The 20,901-nt window shown below is 42.8% G+C and overlaps 1 protein-coding gene across 2 annotated transcripts in view; it reads right to left on the reverse strand.

Moving 5' to 3' along the window:
* The window catches only part of LOC124112903 (WD repeat-containing protein 49-like), a 143,845-nt gene that overhangs the window by 113,228 nt on the left and 9,716 nt on the right, over window positions 1-20,901 (reverse strand). Inside the window, exons 6-13 of one of the 2 annotated variants that reach the window (XM_048395690.1) lie at window positions 20,475-20,631; window positions 18,322-18,409; window positions 17,518-17,651; window positions 14,767-14,775; window positions 6,156-6,269; window positions 3,120-3,237; window positions 1,124-1,159; window positions 364-428 (exon numbers count right to left, since the gene is read on the reverse strand). In XM_048395690.1, the coding sequence (XP_048251647.1) occupies window positions 364-428; window positions 1,124-1,159; window positions 3,120-3,237; window positions 6,156-6,269; window positions 14,767-14,775; window positions 17,518-17,651; window positions 18,322-18,409; window positions 20,475-20,631 (721 nt within the window). The remainder of the gene's footprint in view (window positions 1-363; window positions 429-1,123; window positions 1,160-3,119; window positions 3,238-6,155; window positions 6,270-14,766; window positions 14,776-17,517; window positions 17,652-18,321; window positions 18,410-20,474; window positions 20,632-20,901) is intronic. The other variant, XM_048395691.1, reaches the window with a different exon arrangement.

Genomic DNA, 20,901 nt, shown 5'->3' on the forward strand with positions numbered 1-20,901 from the left:
TGATTGCTTTGTTTGTTTGTTGTTTAACGCTGCATTCAGCAATATTCCAGCTATATGACGGCGGTCTGTAAATAAGTGAGTCTGGACCAGACAATCCAGTGATTGACATCATGAGCATCGATCCACGTATTTGGGATACAATGACATGCATCAACCTAGTCAGCCAGCCTGACCTCCCGATCCTGATAGTCACCTCTTACGGCAAGCATGGGTTGCTGAAGACCTTTCCTAACCCTGATCTTCACGGGTCGGATCAAATGTACAGACTTAGAGATGAGTGATGTGTACAAATCCCACGGGCACCAAGGTTCAGTGTTGAGTGATGCCGTACAACCAGTGAACTCTGAGCTTACATTTACTCACCGATGAGATTAAGGCGATCATTGTAGTCAAATGAGTTGACACCCTGAGATATAGTAAAGTCAGATCTGAAAAAACAAAAGCATTGGCTTGCTCTAATACTAAGTATAGGAACACAGACATAGTGAAGCATGAATTTGTCTGTCTGTTTGTTTGTTTGTCTGTTTGTTGGTATAGGTCATTTGATCTGTAGTTGGCTATTAGGCCTTACATATTTTTTGCTTGATTTATGAATCCAATCTCAAAAATAAATAAATCAGGAAAAAAAATAATAACAATGACAAGATCTTTTGTACAGCTGATGGTAAAGGATGCTTTGACAACAAAAATCAAGTGCTGCAGTCAGATTTAGGTATCATAATATTTATAAGGACCCAAACGAGGCCAAGGATAAATTTTTTTAAATCACCTAGAAATCTTAATCAATCTTTAAGATGATTACAAAAATCCTGTCCTATGCATTTATATTTTATTATTTTATCAGCCAAATTTTTCACTATCAAACTCTGGGAAAGAAATAAGAAAAAAGTCTGGCCTAATGTTATCAAGATGTCTGTGTTGTTATCAAGATGTCTGTGTTGTTATCAAGATGTCTGTGTTGTTATCAAGGTGTCTGTGTTGTTATCAAGGTGTCTGTGTTGTTATCAAGATGTCTGTGTTGTTATCAAGGTGTCTGTGTTGTTATCAAGATGTCTGTGTTGTTATCAAGGTGTCTGTGCTGTTCATGAGATGCTGAGGATGAAGATGATCTCGACTGACTTACTGTCTCTGAATCTCCTTCTTGTTTGGCTGTGCACCCCTGAAACAGACAGCAGAACTCTCAGACATGGGGGTCGGGCATACAGACAGCAGAGATCTCAGACATGGGTGTCGGGTGTACAGACAGCAGAGATCTCAGACATGGGTGTCTGGTGTACAGACAGCAGTGATCTCAGACATGGGGGTCGGGCCTGCAGACAGCAGAGATCTCAGACAGAGGGGTCGAGCATATAGACAGCAGAGATCTCAGACATGGGTATCAGGTGTGCAGACAGCAGAGATCTGAGACATGGGTGTCGGGCGTACAGACAGCAGAGATCTCAGACATGGGTGTCTGGTGTACAGACAGCAGAGATCTCAGACATGGGTGTCTGGTGTACAGACAGCAGTGATCTCAGACATGGGTGTCGGGCGTACAGACAGCAGAGATCTCAGACATGGGTGTTGGGCGTACAGACAGCAGAGATCTCAGACAGAGGTGTTGGGTGTACAGACAGCAGAGATCTCAGACATGGGTGTTGGGTGTACAGACAGCAGAGATCTCAGACATAGGTGTCGGGCGTACAGACAGCAGAGACCTCAGACATAGGTGTCTGGCATACAGACAGCAGCGATCTTAGACAGAGGTGTTGGGTGTACAGACAGCAGAGATCTCAGACAAAGTGGGGGGCACACAGACAGAAGTGATCTCAGACAAAGGAGGGGGGCATACAGACAGCAGAGATCTCAGACAGAGGTGTCAGGCATACAGACAGCAGAGTTCTTAGACAGAGGTGTCGGGTGTACAGACAGCAGAGATCTCAGACATGGGTGTCTGGTGTACAGACAGCAGAGATCTCAGACATGGGTGTCTGGTGTACAGACAGCAGAGATCTCAGACATGGGTGTCGGGTGTACAGACAGCAGAGATCTCAGACATGGGTGTCTGGTGTACAGACAGCAGTGATCTCAGACATGGGTGTTGGGCGTACAGACAGCAGAGATCTCAGACATGGGTGTTGGGCGTACAGACAGCAGAGATCTCAGACAGAGGTGTTGGGTGTACAGACAGCAGAGATCTCAGACATGGGTGTTGGGTGTACAGACAGCAGAGATCTCAGACATAGGTGTCGGGCGTACAGACAGCAGAGACCTCAGACATAGGTGTCTGGCATACAGACAGCAGCGATCTTAGACAGAGGTGTTGGGTGTACAGACAGCAGAGATCTCAGACAAAGTGGGGGGCACACAGACAGAAGTGATCTCAGACAAAGGAGGGGCGCATACAGACAGCAGAGATCTCAGACAGAGGTGTCAGGCATACAGACAGCAGAGTTCTTAGACAGAGGTGTTGGGCGTACAGACAGCAAAGTTCTCAGACAAAGGTGTCGGACATACAGTTTGTTTATTTAATGCTTAAAGCAGCATGCGGCAATATTCCAGATTTATGACATTAGTCTGTAAATAATCGAAAGTGGCCAAGATAAACTAGTTATCGATATAGTGAGCAACGATCCATGTCACCAGGTTACAATGACACACAATCAACCAAACCACTGAGCCTGACAACCATGTGTGTGTGGCTGCTTGAACTAGTCCTGACTAATGTCAGTTTTATAGTGCTAGCCCACTGGGATACCATGCCGCAGATTTCACATGGATACCCCACTCAGACACAGAATACTGACTCTGAGCCGACCAGTCCTTGTTTAGCCCCTTGATGTCAAGTACCATCTTTAAACATTGTTTTATGATGCGACTGAGGATTGAACCATGGACTTTTCGCTCTCTGGGCAGACACTCCATCCACTAGACTACAGTGACAGGAAGTGTCTGTTCCTCTCTTGCTTTGACAGACAGCTGTGTGCTTTACTTTTAAGCCAATCACAACTCACCTGATCACTGAAAAGTTTTGATTGACAGATGTATGTTTCTCCATCCAGCCAATCACAACTCACCTCATCAATTCAATCTTTTGATTGACAGACGTATATTTCTCCATCCAACCAATCACAACTCACCTCATCAATTCAATGTTTTGATTGACAGATGTATGTTTCTCCATCCAGCCAATCACAACAGCGTTCAAGGTGGTGGTCGCACAGCTGATGAAACATTCCAGATACTGAGAATACCGAACTGAAAATACAAGAACATATGAAATCTTTCAGTCCAGGGCCCACTTGCACAAAACGATCTTAGCGCTAAGACTATCGTAAGCCTATGTTAAAGTATGGGAGTAAAGATCATCTTAGCGCTAAGACTATCGTAAACCTATGTTAAAGTATGGGAGTAAAGATCATCTTAGCGCTAAGACTATAGTAAGCCTATGTTAAAGTATGGGAGTAAAGATCATCTTAGCGCTAAGACTATAGTAAACCTATGTTAAAGTATGGGAGTAAAGATCATCTCAGCGCTAAGATTGCTTTGTGCAAGTGGGCCAGGTGTAGAGCACATATACCGTATTCGACGTAATAAGCGCCAAGGGTGCTCTCAAAACTAGAAATAGGGAGCACTTATTAGAATATTATTTTGGTGAAAAAAACAGAGTTGAAAGGGTAAATTTCGTGGCTTATGCTGACAGCCTGAAATGTTTATATTTGACAGATATATTTTTCCAGAATTTAATTGCCAATAATAATAAGGGTGCATATAACACACGAGTGCGTATTATATGCGAATAGGGGTCGGAAGGGGTGCTAATTGGGATTGTTGACTAGCCAATATATTAGCAAATCTCGCCGTGGGCGCTTATTAGAGCGGGGCGCTTATTACGTCGAATACGGTACTTCCAGTCAGGCAATGGTCAAGTGAGTGAGGGGAAATTGATGCCACTTTTGGCAATAATTGAGTAGGAGACTCCAAGAACAAGCCTCACGCCATTTGGGAACTTGACCCATGGTCTGATGCATTTTCCCGAGGCAAGAGAGTTAACTGACTTTCAAAAGACCAGTTTCCACCCTTGCTGAACAAGTCTGGAATTCCTGGGATCGGTTTTAGCGCCACCAGTGGCTATAATGAGTTATGTCCCTTCTATGCCTCTACTTTGGACCAATCAGATTCCACCTCTCGTATAACATGCATTTGCTTTAAACAAAAAATAGCGCGCCCAGTCAAGACGATCTGTTCGATTATCAAGATCTATATTGTGATAAACGAGTCTTACATTGCGAAGTGCATCAAATCACGTGAGCACCTTGATTATAAGCATGAAAAGATTAAGAAAATATCTGTTGACAACGAGTTGGCGGTGCACATGTTTTGCAAATCCTGCAATCGACCGAAAACTGCATGACGCTTTACGAACCGGATTTCGATTTCTTTGTGGGATTTTGATTGGACAATGCACAGACTCGTTAGTCCAGCCAAAATGTAACTCCATTATACCAGCCTAGTTCGGCAAGGGTGGAAACTGGACTTTTATAGACAGTTAACTAGGGCTGGGACGAGTCCTAATTTACTACCCTGGTACTAGGGCTGGGACGAGTCCAAATTTACTACCCGGGTACTAGGGCTGGGACGAGTCCAAATTTACTACCCGGGTACTAGGGCTGGGACGAGTCCAAATTTACTACCCTGGTACTAGGGCTGGGACGAGTCCAAATTTACTACCCGGGTACTAGGGCTGGGACGAGTCCAAATTTACTACCCTGGTACTAGGGCTGGGACGAGTCCAAATTTACTACCCGGGTACTAGGGCTGGGACGAGTCCAAATTTACTACCCAGGTACTAGGGCTGGGACGAGTCGAAATTTACTACCCACTCCCCTATTACCCGACCCTACCCGGTCTAGGTCTTGGGAGATGCCTTAGAATGTCTGATTGGAAACTGTTTTAGCATAGCCCTGGCAACACGTATTTAGATACATGTATTAAACAATCTGGTCATGCATACACTGAAGTTGACTTAAGTTATATCTTTATTCAACCATATGAAAAATCAGAAGGAATGGGTGCATTGTCAGAAAGAAATGCGAACATTAGTGGTTTGTAGTGTAACCATAGAGTTCCAGATAATTTTAGCCATTAGACAATATACCACGTGACTAACCACGGGTCCGGGTAGTCCAGTGGGTACCCGGGTCCTACTCAGTACCCACCCGACCCGGGTACCCGAGTTACCCATCCCCGCCCTACAGTTAACTCTCTTGCCTCGGGAAGATGGGTCTGATGTAACAAGGCAATGCTTCAACCACAGGGCTTGAAAAATGTCTTTAAGCCTGCACTATTTTCACCTGCCTGTTAAATTCCATAAAGTTTTATGTTCTCAGTTATTGATTACGGCGGACAGTACAAAATAATTCTGAGTCCCTCCCATCTACGTTCATCTCCACCCATTCAAACTCACTCAACCATGCGTCTTGCAGTTTTTTGTTGATTTTTACAGTCATACTGTTTTAATGAAATTGCCCTTTTTTCACCTGTTTATTAATGAAATCATGTTTTTTGTCAGCTGTTCACTATTGCTTTGACATTTGAGTGTCAGTAACCATGTGGGGAATCAAAACCAGGTATTCCGCGTGACGAGCGAATGCTTTTACCACAAGGATTCCCCACCGCCCACCAGGATTCGAACCCACAATCATAGGTTTTGGACACATCTGCATGGCGAATTGAGTCGTTTAAGAAGACTGGTCCGCGAAAAGCAATGATTTCAGTCAACTGACTCAGTCACATGGTCTAAAGGGAGGCAACTCTGCACGGTGACTTTAGCCACCTATGCCCCTTTCTAACCATGGATCTTAATTGTGAGTGAGTGAGTGAGTGAACGCCGTTTTTAACAGTATTCCAGTTATATCACGGCTAGGCAGCTTGATGTGGGAGGAAAGCCTGAAGTGATGCAGGTCTGAGACGTTTACCACTTCGGTGAAACCCACGAGCACGGTTGGTGCTGACAAACCTAGACACATAATCGGGGCGAACCGAGATTCGAACCCACAATCATAGGTTTCTGGCGTGCCCAAGGGACGCAACTAAGAACCGCGGCACCTTAGATGACTGGGCCACCCGTGCCCCCAGCATCTTAAGAAACCGATGCATTGACATGTGACACTGACCTTCTCGGACCCACTCGCCCTTGGCCTTCTCTCGATGTCCCTCGTACTTGGTGTAGGTTGCGTTCTTGTAGCGACCACCCACGATGTCCGCCAGCCGCACGTTCAGACACGGCTCTGGAACATATTCAGTCACACATCATACAAATGCCACGCCAAAAAAAATTACAGTCTTGGTTCTCAGACACAGCCCGCAGCATATAAAGTCTGCTGCATGTTTTGTTTTTATTTCCATTTTAAATTTAAAAAAAAAAATCCTAATACTTAAAAACAACATGATCCAATATAGCACACAGTTACTTCCCTTTACATGCACACTGCTTTACTGTGCATCTCGTGTTATGGCCATGGCGCCAATAGGAGTTTGTATGCTTGTTTATGTAGGGAGGCACTTTCCCAGGTTGATGATACACAACTGTTTATCGGGTTACATACTAATTTGAACAAGCAAAAAAAATAACCACCACCTGCCCGCACTATATTTTCAAAAGTCATTGCCTGAGATCCAATTCTTTTATTTCTTGAAGCCTTAACTAATCAAGTCTGGACCAGACAAACCAGTGATTGGTATTACAAGTCATCAGATACGATGCCAGGCAATCAACTAAGAAGCCGAACCAGATTCCCCAATACATTATATACAGGCCCCAAAGTTTAAATTTTATGGCTACAAGTATTTTTTTCCAGGTAGCCAGTTGTAAAATTAAGAAGTCAAGCCAAAAGTGTAGGTAGCCAAAAGCATTTGAAATTATCTTTGATCAAATAACTATTAGATGTACAAGTCATAGCACTAGTCTTGGAATTGTATGTTAGTGGAAACTGTACTTGAGTTTTGTTGTTTGTGACCTGAACAATGATGCAATTTATGTAAGTAGATTATACAGATTATCCTTGCTTATCCAATAAACTATCAACTAAAATAAAATACTAATTAAATTAATATTTATGTATTTCAGTTCATTGTTGACTTTAGGAGGAATTATTTGAACTTGGGACGTAATTTTTTCGGAAACAAATTTCAATACTTTTTCATCCCATTCTTTAGCTACAACTATTTCCCACAAAATATTTCAATCCTATACAATGCTAAAGTAAAAACATATAGACAAGAATATAAAAGTTTTAAATTTTGTAATGCTGAAAAATAAATTCTGTAATGCTATGATTAGTTAGTCAACAATATACAACAATCTACCTACCGTCTTGATCTCCCAGATCCCCCAACCTATATATAACGTGATCAGTTGTGAAGCCAAAATTAGTTTAATCAAACAGCGTTTTAATACCTCATGACTGAGGGTTACCTGGCTCTAGCGCAGTCTTTAATGTTAGGTACAAGTCAGAAGCCGGAGTCTAGTAAAATTCTGTCTAGTAATTGTCTAACAATAACATCAAACTAGCATCAAATGCCAGGGTTGGTTGGTTTGTTGTTTAACGCCGCACTCAACAATATTCCAGCTATACGACGGCGGTCTGTAAATAATTGAGTCTGGACCAGACAATCCAGTGATTGATATCATGAGCATCCATCTACGCAATTGAGATCGATGACATGCATCAACCAAGTTAGCGAGCCTGACCACCCGATCCCGTTAGTCGCCTTTTACGACAAGCATAGTCACCTTTTACGGCAAGCATGGGTTGCTGAAGACCTATTCTATCCCGGAATCTTCACGGGTCATCAAATGCCAGGGATAATTCTAGGGTGGGGTCTTGTGCTTTTAGCCCCTACATTTGAAAAAAGGCCCCCATTTTCAAATACAATGGGACATTTTAATATTGTTCTGTATGGGCAAGTGTGGGTGTACCTCTGGAATATTTGAAATTTTCACATAAAGGACCCATGTCCGAAAATTCCTAGAGTGAACCCTGAAATGCTTGTAGCTAAGTTCAGGCGAGTAGACTCTAAATGTTTTGACAGACAGGTAGTATTTACAAGCCAGATTATAGAAAGGTGTCAGATTACTGACAATTAAAGATAACTTGTTATTATAATGTCACAGTGTATGTAAAAATACAATTTTTACAGTAAAGTTGCCCCCCCCCAACCCCCTTCCTCGCCCTTTGAGAGTGAGTGAATGAGTTGGGTTTAACCCCGCTTTTAACATTATTCCAGTTATATCGCGGCTTGATGTTGGAGGAAAGCCCGAAGTGATGCAGGTCTTAGACATTTACCACTTCGGTGAAACCCACGCGCACGGGAATGGTGCTGACAAATCTAGAAACATAATCGGGGCGAACCGGGATTCAAACCCACAATCATAGGTTTCTGGAGTGCCCAAGGGACGCAACTCTGCACAGCGAATTGCGTCGCCTTAGACGACTGGGCCACCCGTGCCCCCTCGCCCTTTCAGAACCAAATGTAGTATGTTGTAGGCAGTTATATTAATTATCTAAGAGAGGATATTTTGATATTTTGGGCCCCTCCCTTTTACACATGCTGGATCTGCCCTTGCAACTCATGTTATCAGCTACAAGCCAGGGTGCCTTTGTTCAAAGAGATCTTAGCGCTAAGGTGGTCGTAACTCCAATTCCTTAATACAGACTTACGACAGTTTTAGCGCTAAGGTGGTCATAACTCCCATTCCTTAATACAGACTTACGACTGTCTTAGCGCTAAGGTGGTCGTAACTCCCATTCCTTAACACAGACTTACAACAGTCTTAGCGCTAAGGTGGTCGTAACTCCCATTCCTTAACACAAACTTACGACAGTCTTAGCGCTAAGGTGGTCATAACTCCGATTCCTTAACGCAGACTTACCACAGTCTTAGCGCTAAGGTGGTCGTAACTCCCATTCCTAAACAGACTTACGACTGTCTTAGCGCTAAGGTGGTCGTAACTCCCATTCCTTAACACAGACTTACGACAGTCTTAGCGCTAAGGTGGTCGTTACTCCCATTCCTTAACACAGACTTACAACAGTCTTAGCGCTAAGGTTGTTTCGTACAACAGCACCCTGGCTTCTAGCTGATAACATTAGTTGCAAGGGCAGATCCAGCATTTGTGGAAGGGAGAGGTACAATATAGTCTATGTTAAGGTATGGGAGTTACGATCACCTTAGCGCTAAGATCGCTTTGTACAACGGCACCCTAGACCCATACCCAAGCCTATCTACAACTAAACCCCCGACTAGCGCCAATATATCCGCTAACAAGCAACGTACAGCTTACAAAACTAGCTAATCAAATCCACTATCTACTATGCCCACCCAAACTAAAGCAATTAGCATCTGTCTAAAGTTAATATAAAATTATCAGTAGCATGGCTTATCTGTATGGTTTTGATGAAAAAAAGCAATATTCCAGCCATATGAGACCCGTGAAGATTCCGGGGTAGAATAGGTCTTCAGCAACCCATGCTTGCCATAAAAGGTGACTATGCTTGTCGTAAAAGGCGACTAATGGGATCGGGTGGTCAGACTCGCTGACTTGGTTGATGCATGTCATCGATCCCAATTGCGTAGATCGATGCTCATGATATTAATCACTGGATTGTCTGGTCCAGACTCGATTATTTACAGACCGCCGCCATATAGCTGGAATATTGCTGAGTGCGGCGTTAAACAACAAACCAACCAACCAACCAGCCATATGATCAGCTTGTAAATAATCGTGTCTGGATCAGACAGACCAGTGATTGATATTATGAGCATTTATCCACACTGACAGGGTACTGTGACACGCTATCAACCAAGTCAGCGAGTCTGACCACCGATCCATCAAGTAGCCCTACAACCAGCATAGGTTGCTGGGCCCCGTTCCACAAAGCGATCATAGTGCTAAGTCGATCGTAACTCCCATGCTTTAACATAGACGTACGGCAGTCCTAGCGCTAAGATCGTTTTAAGGAACGGGACCCTGGTGGCCAATTCTACCCGGAATCTCCATGGGGTCATAAAGAAATAACTGTGATTTATTTGGCCTATTGAACGAAAACAGTTTATCGGGAGTGCTGCACCTGACAACAAACACCATAGAAGCACACCAACAATGTAGGAATCAAACCCAGGACTTACACATCCAAGCAAACACCTTAACCCCTGGGCTACCCAACCACTTCCATAAATACTAACAAATATCAACAGTATTGGCTGATCTGACCAGAGTGAGTGAGTGAGTGAGTTGTGTTTAACGACGCTTTTAACAGTATTCCAGTTATATCACGGCGTGTCAGCTTAATGTGGTAGGAAAGCCCAAAGTGAGGCAGGTCTCGGACGTTTACCATTTTGGTTAAACCCACGAGCACAGGCATGGTGCCGACAAACCTAGAAACATAATTGGGGCGAACCGGGATTCGAACCCACAATCATAGGTTTCTGGTGTGCCCAAGGGACGCAACTCTGTACAGCGAAAATCACAGTGCCTTAGACGACTGGGCCACCCGTGCCCCTTGATTTGACTAGAAATCATATACTAGCAGACAACATTTAATGCATCACTTTGTCTATGTGTAGGGCACGGTTCTGTGTACAGTATTATCTATATTATAATATCTGTATTCACTATGTAGGAGAAATGAACAGAGAGAGTGAGACGACACAAGTGATGGAAGAAGTTCAAGAAGAGGCTGAACGTCTGTAATAAACACTGAGTATTACACCAGACTAAGTCGACTACAGCTGCATTCTGAATACTACAACCACGGAACATTGCTACATGGAGGTAGGAACATTGCTACAGGGAGGTAGGTGCATGGCTACAGGGAGGGAGGAACATTGATACATGGAGGTAGGAACATCGCTACAGGGAGGTAGGAACATTGCTGCATGGAGGTAGGAACATTGCTACAGGGAGGTAGGAACATTCCTACAGGGAGGTAGGAACATTGCTACAGGGAGGTAGGAACATTGATACATGGAGGTAGGAACATGGCTACAGGGAGGTAGGAACATGGCTACAGGGAGGTAGGAACATTGCTACAGGGAAGTAGGAACATTGCTACAGGGAAGTAGGAACATTGCTGCACGGAGGTAGGAACATTGCTACAGGGAGGTAAGACATTGCTACAGGGAGGTAGGAACACTGCTACAGGGAGGTAGGAACATGGCTACAGGGAGGTAGGAACATTGCTACAGGGAGGTAGGAACATTGCTACAGGGAAGTAGGAACATTGCTACAGGGAAGTAGGAACATGGCTACAGGGAGGTAGGAACATTGCTACAGGGAAGTAGGAACATTACTACAGGGAGGTAGGAACATTGATACATGGAGGTAGGAACATGGCTACAGGGAGGTAGGAACATGGCTCCAGGGAGGTAGGAACATTGCTACAGGGAAGTAGGAACATTGCTACAGGGAAGTAGGAACATTGCTGCACGGAGGTAGGAACATTGCTACAGGGAGGTAGGAACATTCCTACAGGGAGGTAGGAACATTGCTACAGGGAGGTAGGAACATTGCTACAGGGAGGTAGGAACATTGCTACAGGGAAGTAGGAACATGGCTACAGGGAGGTAGGAACATTGCTACAGGGAAGTAGGAACATGGCTACAGGGAGGTAGGAACATTGATACATGGAGGTAGGAACATGGCTACAGGGAGGTAGGAACATGGCTACAGGGAGGTAGGAACATTGCTACAGGGAAGTAGGAACATTGCTACAGGGAAGTAGGAACATTGCTGCACGGAGGTAGGAACATTGCTACAGGGAAGTAGGAACATGGCTACAGGGAGGTAGGAACATTGATACATGGAGGTAGGAACATGGCTACAGGGAGGTAGGAACATTGCTACAGGGAAGTAGGAACATTGCTACAGGGAAGTAGGAACATTGCTACAGGGAAGTAGGAACATTCCTACAGGGAGGTAGGAACATTGCTACAGGGAGGTAGGAACATGGCTACAGGGAGGTAGGAACATTGCTACAGGGAGGTAGGAACATTGCTACAGGGAAATAGGAACATTGCTGCACGTAGGTAGGAACATTGATACATGGAGGTAGGAACATGGCTACAGGGAGGTAGGAACATGGCTACAGGGAGGAAGGAACATCACTACAGGGAGGTAGGAACATTGCTACAGGGAGGTAGGAACATTACTACAGGGAGGTAGGAATATTGCTACAGGGAGGTAGGAACATCGCTACAGGGAGGTAGGAACATCGCTACAGGGAGGTAGGAACATCGCTACAGGGAGGTAGGAACATTACTACAGGGAGGTAGGAACATTACTACAGGGAGGTAGGAACATGGCTACAGGGAGGTAGGAACATTACTACAGGGAGGTAGGAACATGGCTACAGGGAGGTAGGAACATTACTACAGGGAGGTAGGAACATGGACTCCACATGGGTCATAGTGACATTCAGTGCTGATATCTTTAACAATTATCGGCTCTGTGATGAAATAAATGGCATATAGAAGACCGAACAAGCACAGGCAAAACGCATCATGATTTTCATCTGTACATTGTGTTCACTGTTAGATTGTAGCCAAATACTAAGCAGCCTACTGGCGGACATGGTGAATAACTTGGCACCAGAATCTTTATACGGGTGACAGTCTACCACTAACTTTTGACAACTAAATCAGACAGGCTCCTGTGTGTCTATGTCCACGACACTACTGAAGTGTATGGTGACAGGCAAACAGCTATATAACCAGGATAAATGCAGGCTTTATCAGCGGATCATAGCATGGCCAAGGGAAGCAACTCTACATAGCTCTGCAAACAGCAGCTCTTTCAGGATCAATAGTCCATACAATGCAATATACTGTGACAAACTTTGAAAGCGTTTTGTTAAATGGCAATTATTGAGAACAATTAGAAGCTACATACTGAACAGATGTCTTGTTGGGTTTTTTTACAGGATAATCCATCATGTAATGTTTTTTAATAAATCCTCGGTACCATTTACATTTTTTATCAACAAAATTAAAAAATCCAAACATTTTTCTTTTAGAACTGTTTGAGATTTTATTCAATCTTAAAATTAAATCTAACTATGACCCATATCAAAGCCTAAAGAAAGACAGATCTTATCACCAAGTCTCTGACAATTTAGAGCGTCATATCAAACTATCTACACAATAAGATAAAAACACTTTAAAATAGAAGAATATTGGGACAAAAATGACAAACTTTCAATCCAAGTCTGAACAAAATGCTGATCCAAAAAGCAAATGAAATTGAAACAAATAAAAACATTTTGAGGACGAAAAGAAAGAAGGAAAAATTGTATTGCAGAATGCACCTGGTAAGATATTGTCATTGCATCAGCGCTAATAGGAAGAAGTGTGAAATGCTGACGAAAACAGCCAACATTCACAACTGTATCCATGACGATTACCTGGCACAGATTGATTGGTTGAAAGAAACCGATCACACAAACAGTTCCACTGTTAGAGTATCACACTTTACACAGGCCAAATAGCCCAAAACATTCGGAACAAAGTATCTAAAAAACAGGTTGAAGCAAACCTTTCTTTACTTCGTGTAATTTCTCAAGCATTTTCGGAATTAATTAAGAACGATTTTTTTCAGAATTTTTGTTTTCTCAATTTAAACATGATATAAAGTGATACTACAAGACACAATTTCATTCCATTACATCTGTGCTGGGTTTTGGATCATGGTGACATCATCCTCGTTAATCCAGGGTGTTATATCTCCATTCTGTTCAGCTAAATACCCTGGGCACATTCACCACTATATTTTCCAGTCAGTTTACTCCTATAAGAGAGAAATTCAGTGCATGGTTACTGAAACAAAAGACGATGAGGATGCCATCACTTCCTGTTGTAATAGGCCTGACTTTCTTCTTTTTAATTTACAGATTTCTGGCCAAAAATTTAGTGTGGTAGGGAATTTATTTTTTTTAAATTTCAAAGTTAAAATATTATTTTCAATTCCTCAAGATGTTAAGTTGGTAGGAAAACAATGTGGGGCTGGAGGAATACGTAAAAAATGTCAGAACTCCTTTTCATTACGACTATGATTCATCATAATTCGTTGTGTTTTGAGTGAGTGAGTGAGTATGGTTTTACGCCGTTTTTATCAATATTCCAGCAATGTCGGGGGACACCAGAAATGGGCTTCACACATTTTACCCATGTCGGGAATCAAACCCGGGTCTTCAGTGTGACTATAGATTGCTTTAACCACTAGGCTACCCGACCGCTCCTGTTGTGTTTAGAAGTTTTTAAGATAATTTTTCAACAATTTATTTAATATTGACAGCAGTAAATGAGTTTTTTAACTAAGTACTTCTTTCTAGCCAAGAGAATAAAAAAATGAATTTCATAAAAGGTTCACAAAACATGTGGCCTGATGGGTTGAGTGTACTGACAGCAGTAAATGAGTTTTTTAACTAAGTACTTCTTTCTAGCCAAGAGAATGAAAAAATGCATTTCATAAAAAGGTTCACAAAACATGTGGCCTAATGGGTCGAGGGTATTGAAAGCAGTAAATGAGTTTTTTAACTAAGTACTTCTTTCTAGTCAAGAGAATGAAAAAATGCATTTAAAAAAAAGGTTCACAAAACATGTGGCCTAATGGGTCGAGGGTATTGATTGTACAGAGTGACTATACAGGGGGTAACCGAGGATGAGTCCTATGAGCGCTGCGGCAGCTGACAGCGGACAGTCGAGCATCTAGCCGATACCATCACTCACCCTGCCATGCTGGAAATATAAGCAAAGTCCACATGGTCAAAGGTCAACACTAGAGCATCACACAACTCCTGCTAGACTAGGTGAGGTGAAATGGGGTTTAACGTCGTGTCCAAGATTATTGCACTTATATAGCGACGTGCATGTACGTGTGTGTGTTTGTGTGGCTGCTTGTACTAGTCCGGACTGATGCCGATTTATAGTGCTAGCTCACTGAGATACCATGCCGCAATTTAACATGAATACCCCACTCAGACACAGTATACTGACACCGAGCCGACCAGTCCTTGTTTGAGCCCCTTAATGCCGAGCGCCAGACAGGGTAACAACAAGTACCATCTTTTAACGTCTTTTGGTATGACGCGGCCGGGGATCGAACCCCGGACATTCCGCTCTCCGGGTGGAGGCTCTACCATTTGAGCACGGAGGTGGTCTGATAGACTAGGAGTAAGTCTATCTTTACATAAAACTCATTCAAATCACCAAACATAATTTGCACCAATTTTCAGTGAACCTCTTAATATTCCTTCTAAGTTTTGTTTTGTTTGTTTATTTCACACAATACCAAAAACTCTTTTAGCTATATAACATCGACCTTTAAATAATCAAGTCTGGACCAGACAATCCAATGATTGACATCATGACCATCAATCTAGTTTGTACTTTTGCTTTTTCGAACAAAGTTAAGAGTCACCTCCCCTTGGTTACAAATCCACAAGCTCCTTCCCAGCGCATGACACCTTCGTTACACTCTCAGTAACATCGCTGCCACCAGTGTGGGCGCGGCCATTACAAGAATCTTGAAATTTGGCCTCTAACCCCATATGTAGTAACGTTCATACTTTTGTTCATGTCTTTGGGAATGCCACCATATTTCAATTTGAAAAGGTTTACAACTGACCATGTTTTCCAGATGAATTTACTTTGTTGTTTGTATAATCAGATTGGTTCGAGATTGCAGACTAACGAAAAGTCAACCAACTTCTCCCTTACATTCTTACTATATCAATTACATGATAGTTTTAAGGAAATTCAAATTGACAAACAAAGAAACTAATTTATCAGCAGTAAGTGTATTCGGCGTCACGACAGTCATCACTTGTTTGTATACATAACGATCAATCGGCTGCGAGTTCAACTCCAAGCATGGTTGTGGCCATCTATCACTGTGGGGAGTTTTAACTGGTGGCAACGATAGTATAGAGAGCTCCGCATATGGGATATCACTGTGAGGAGCTTGACAAATCCGTAAAACATAACAGCGGACATAAGGGGCTGAGTATAATGCAAATTTCGGTCCAGAAAACTTACTTCTCAAATCAACATTCGGCTAATAATCTCTCTTTCTCAGAGAAACAGATTTAAAAACAGTATACTCGATGATCTCCATTGAAATTATGATGTATAGAAGTATTATATAATCTCCCAGAATTCCTTCTCCACTAAGAGGAAACATATTGCGTTACTCCTTATGTTGTAGACCCATCCCAACGATCTATTACAATCCGATGTTTTCCTCCATTGCCATCTGTGAAGATCTGACCACCCCTCCTGATGGGGTGAATGCTGAGTCACCTTTGACCCCCCAATCTAAATGAGTGAGTGAGTGAGTGAGTTGGGTTTAACGCAGCTTTTAACAGTATTCCAGTTATATCACGGCGTGTCAGCTTAATGTGGGAGGAAGCCCGAAGTGATGCAGGTCTGAGACGTTTACCACTTCGGTGAAACAAGTTATATGGTCAGGTTTTGTTTGTTTGTTTGTTTGTTTGTTGTTTAACGCTGCACTCAGCAGTATTCCAGCTATGTGATGGCGGTCTGTAAATAATCGATTCTGGACCACACAATCCAGTGATTGACATCATGAGTATTGATCCACAGTATTGATTTGCACAACTGGGATACGATGACATGCATCAACCAAGTCAGCGAGCCTGACCACCCGATCCCGTTAGTCGCCTCTTACGACAACCATAGTTGGTATTACGGCAAGCATGAGTTGCTGAAGACATATACAACCCCGGATCTTCACAGGTAAGCTACATGGTATTAGTGAGTGAGTGAGTGAGTGAGTGAGTGAGTGAGTGAGTGAGTGAGTGAGTGAGTGAGTGAGTGAGTGAGTGAGTGAGTGAGTGAGTGAGTTGGGTTTAACACCGTTTTTAACAGTATTCCAGTTATATCACGGCGTGTCAGCTTAATATGGGAGGAAAGCCCGAAGTGATGCAGGTCTCAGACGTTTATCACTTCGGTGAAACCCATGAGCAGGGGTATGGTGCTGACAAACCTAGAAACATAATCGGGGCGAACCGGGATTCGAACCCACAATCATAGGTTTCTTGCGTGCCCAAAGGACGCAACTCTGCACAGCGAATCGCGGCGCCTTAGACGACTGGGCCACCTACATGGTATTAACAAGCTCACACAAGTATCCTACACTGGTCAGATGGAATCCTGTTATTAACAAGCCAATGTTATCTAAAACAAAGTCTCACATCACATCTATGTTAAATCAATTAAACAAATGTTAAACAAATCATGAAATCAAACATTAGAACTCTACATGTTTTGTTATATGTTGTAAGTATGAGAATACATGTATGCCCTGTTGTGAAAATTAAAACAATTACATCAACTTATTTTTCAAAATTCAGCTCCAAATAATTACTGAAATGAATTTTAATTCTGTCTCAACAGAAAAGTAAATTATTGACAGTGCTGCAAAGTGAATTGTTCATGTTCCAAGGGAGACAACTCTACCTTGCTTCTCGCCAGCAGGGGCTGGTGGACGTTCAAAGAGGGCGATGTTGGCGGAGCTGAAGAAGAGGATGTTGATGAAGCCGCCCACGTCTCCCCAGGCCAGGATCGACTCGTTCACGTTGTTAGGGTTGGACCTGTAAGATGAGAACGATCATGCAGTGCTTTGTCTTGACCTGCTCAGAGGCCAATATTTGGCCCCAAGTCTTGTCAAATGGCAGTAAAACTGCCCAATTAGAATGAAAAATTCCCAAATTTCTCCTATTATGGTAATAACGTAGGTTATAGTTTTGTAGAGGCACAAAGTCATGTTTCTCTGACTGCAGGGTCAACATTGCATGGAATGCTTTGTTTAAATATAATGTGAAAATACCTTTGAATTTAGGAACTAATGATTCTTATTTTTAACAAACAAATGATTGTTGTGTGTGTGTTGTCTGAGTGTGTGAGTGTGTGTGTGTGAGTGTGTGTGAGTGTGTGTGTCTGAGTGTGTGTGTGTCTGAGTATGTGTGTGTCTGAGCGTGTGTGTCTAAGTGTGTGTGTGTCTGAGTATGTGTGTGTCTGAGCGTGTGTCTGAGTTTGTGCGTGTCTGAGCGTGTGAGTATCTGAGCATGTGTGTGTCTGAGCATGTGTGTGTCTGAGTGTCTGCCTGTCTGAGTGTCTGAGTGTGTGTGTGTCTGAGTTTCTGCCTGTCTGACCGTGTCTGAGTGTGTGTGTCTGAGTGTCTGCCTGTCTGAGCGTGTGTCTGAGTGTGTGTGTGTGTCTGAGCGTGATTGTCTGCCTGTCTGAGCGTGAGTGTGTAGTTACCAGTAGTCCAGACACAGCGGAGTGTAGGGCAGGTCCTGCACTTTGTACTGACAGTTGAACTCAATCTTGCTGCTCAGGTCATAAATGGCTGAAAAAACAAACAGAAAAAGTCATTTCACCTGAAAAAACCTGTCTGTCCTGTACTGGCTCTGGTGACACATTATAGTCAGTATTCATGTACAGAGATTATTATACAAGCACTTGTGTCATCCTGATTTTACAAAACAAGTGTCAGAATCCTTGTATTTCCCAAGCGAAAGCAAGGGTAATAGATGAACACTTACACCCCCATGAGTTTTAAGGTACCAAACTTTCTCTCAATATATCTTACATAAAGCTGGTTTGGGTCCACACTATGCCTAACTTATAAACAAAATGAAATTAAAGTTGTCAATAAGTGATACGTAGTAACGGGTCTGTTTGTTTGTTTGTTTATTGCGTTGATCTTCCACTCAATGGATTGCCCCGTTCAATTTTGTTTGTTTGTTTATTTGTTTAACGCCGCACTCAGCAATATTCAAGCTGTATAACGGTGGTCAGTAAATAATCGAGACTGGACCAGACAATCAAGTGACTGACATCATGAGCATCAACCAAGTTAGGGAGCATGGGCGGATACAGCTTTTTTGAAAAGGGGGGGTGCACAATTAAGATCTATTTATTGTCTTTGGTGGTAATTTATACAGAAATAAAGATTTTTTTCGAAATAAAAAGGGGGGGTGCGCACCCCCCCTCTGTATCCGCCCATGCACTGTGATGTTTTCTTTTTTAGTCTGAAATGGCCCATACATCAGACTTCACCCTCACATCGACTACTCCAAGCTGCATGTCTTGTCAACTTTGTCAACAGAATGAAAATACCGTATTCGATGTAATAAGCGCCCAGGGCGATATTTGCTATTATATTGGCTAGTGAACAATTCCAATTAGCACCCCTTCCAATTGATCAATGTACACTTATTTATTCGTGTATAATACACACTTGTGTGTTATATGCACCCTTATTTATGGGAAATTATATTTTGGATTTTGTATCTGTCATGTATACACGCACAGACTTTTCCTTTCTAACATTTCAGGCTGTCAGCATAAACCACAAAATGTACGATCTTTCAACTCTGTTTTTTCTCTCACCAAAATTATATTCTAATAAGAGCCTCCAATTTCTAATTTTGAGGGTGCCCTGGGCCCTTATTATGTAGAACATGGTACACATAATTTTGAAAAAAGCAATATTCCAATATTCCAAATGTATTTTAGTACATATTCATCAGTACAGTTCAGATTGTGGTGTATACTCAGCAATATTACAGCTATATAGAGAATGTCACCCGAGTGTCTTTTGATATCAAATTGAGTTGATAAAAGTGGAAAAACTCAGAGGCTTGCCGAGGATTTTTTCCACTTTTATCAACTCCTGTGGCAGCCAGTTTTGGATGATAATTGACGTTGGTCTACAATGTAAATAATTGTGTCTGCACCAGACAATCCAGTGATTGATATCATGAGCAATAGGGATACAATGACCACCTGATCCCATTAGTCGCCTCTTACGTCCTTTATGGCAAGCATGGTTTGCTGAGGACCTGTTCTACCCCGGATCTTCATGGGTGAGATGAGGTGAGGTGAAATGGGATTTAACGTCGCATCAAAGATTTTTGCATGCACTTGAGTGTGTAGCTGCTTGTACTAGTCCGGACTGATGCCGATTTATAGTGCTAGCTCACTGAGATACCATGCCGCAGTTTAACATTAATACCCCACTCAGACACAGTATACTGACTCCGAGCCGACCAGTCCTTGTTTTAGCCCCTTAATGCCAAGCGCCAGAGAGGGTAACAACAAGTACCATCTTTTATTGTCTTTTGGTATGAGACAGCCAGGGGGATCTTCACGGGTCTAGATATATCAGATATACTGGTAATATCAGGAGATTTTGTAGAGCACTTGGAATACCCCATCCAAACTGTTCTTCCTCTATTGGCCTTGAATAGAATAGGTCTTCAGCAACCCATGCCTGCCGTAAAAGGCCACTATGCTTGTCGGAAGAGGCGACTAACGGGATCAGGTGGTCAAGCATGTCATCAATCCCAAGTTCAGAGTGCTGCGTTAAACAACAAATAAACAAATCAGGGTCAATCTATTGGCCTCACCTATTTCCTTGCTGGTGAAGGCTAGGGCAATCTTGTTGATGTTCTGCAGAGGCACGAAGTGCGTGACCCACAAGTCTCGGGCCTTACACGAGTCGGTGCCGGTCTTGATGGTGCGCTGACTCCGTAGGTCCATACCCCACATGGAGATCGACCCTTCCTGCAAACAAGGCATTGTGGGTAGCAAAGGGAGGTAATCAAGGATAACCACTATCATGCAACATTTACTAATCAACTGGACCTGATGGAAACAAACATTACTTTAACATGCTGTTTGTTTGTTTGTTAACGCCACTGTCAGAAATATTCTAGCCAGTAAACCCAATCTCATCAAAATCAGATCTTAGATAAATGTAGTGGCCGAAAATCGCACCCAAAAGTGGGAGAGATATGACAATCAGGATTAGGAGAGAAGTTACAGAAAATTTAT

The sequence above is a fragment of the Haliotis rufescens genome, unplaced genomic scaffold, assembly GCF_023055435.1.
Source record: "Haliotis rufescens isolate VD_foot unplaced genomic scaffold, xgHalRufe1.0.p SCAF_14, whole genome shotgun sequence".
Lineage (NCBI taxonomy): Eukaryota > Metazoa > Mollusca > Gastropoda > Lepetellida > Haliotidae > Haliotis > Haliotis rufescens.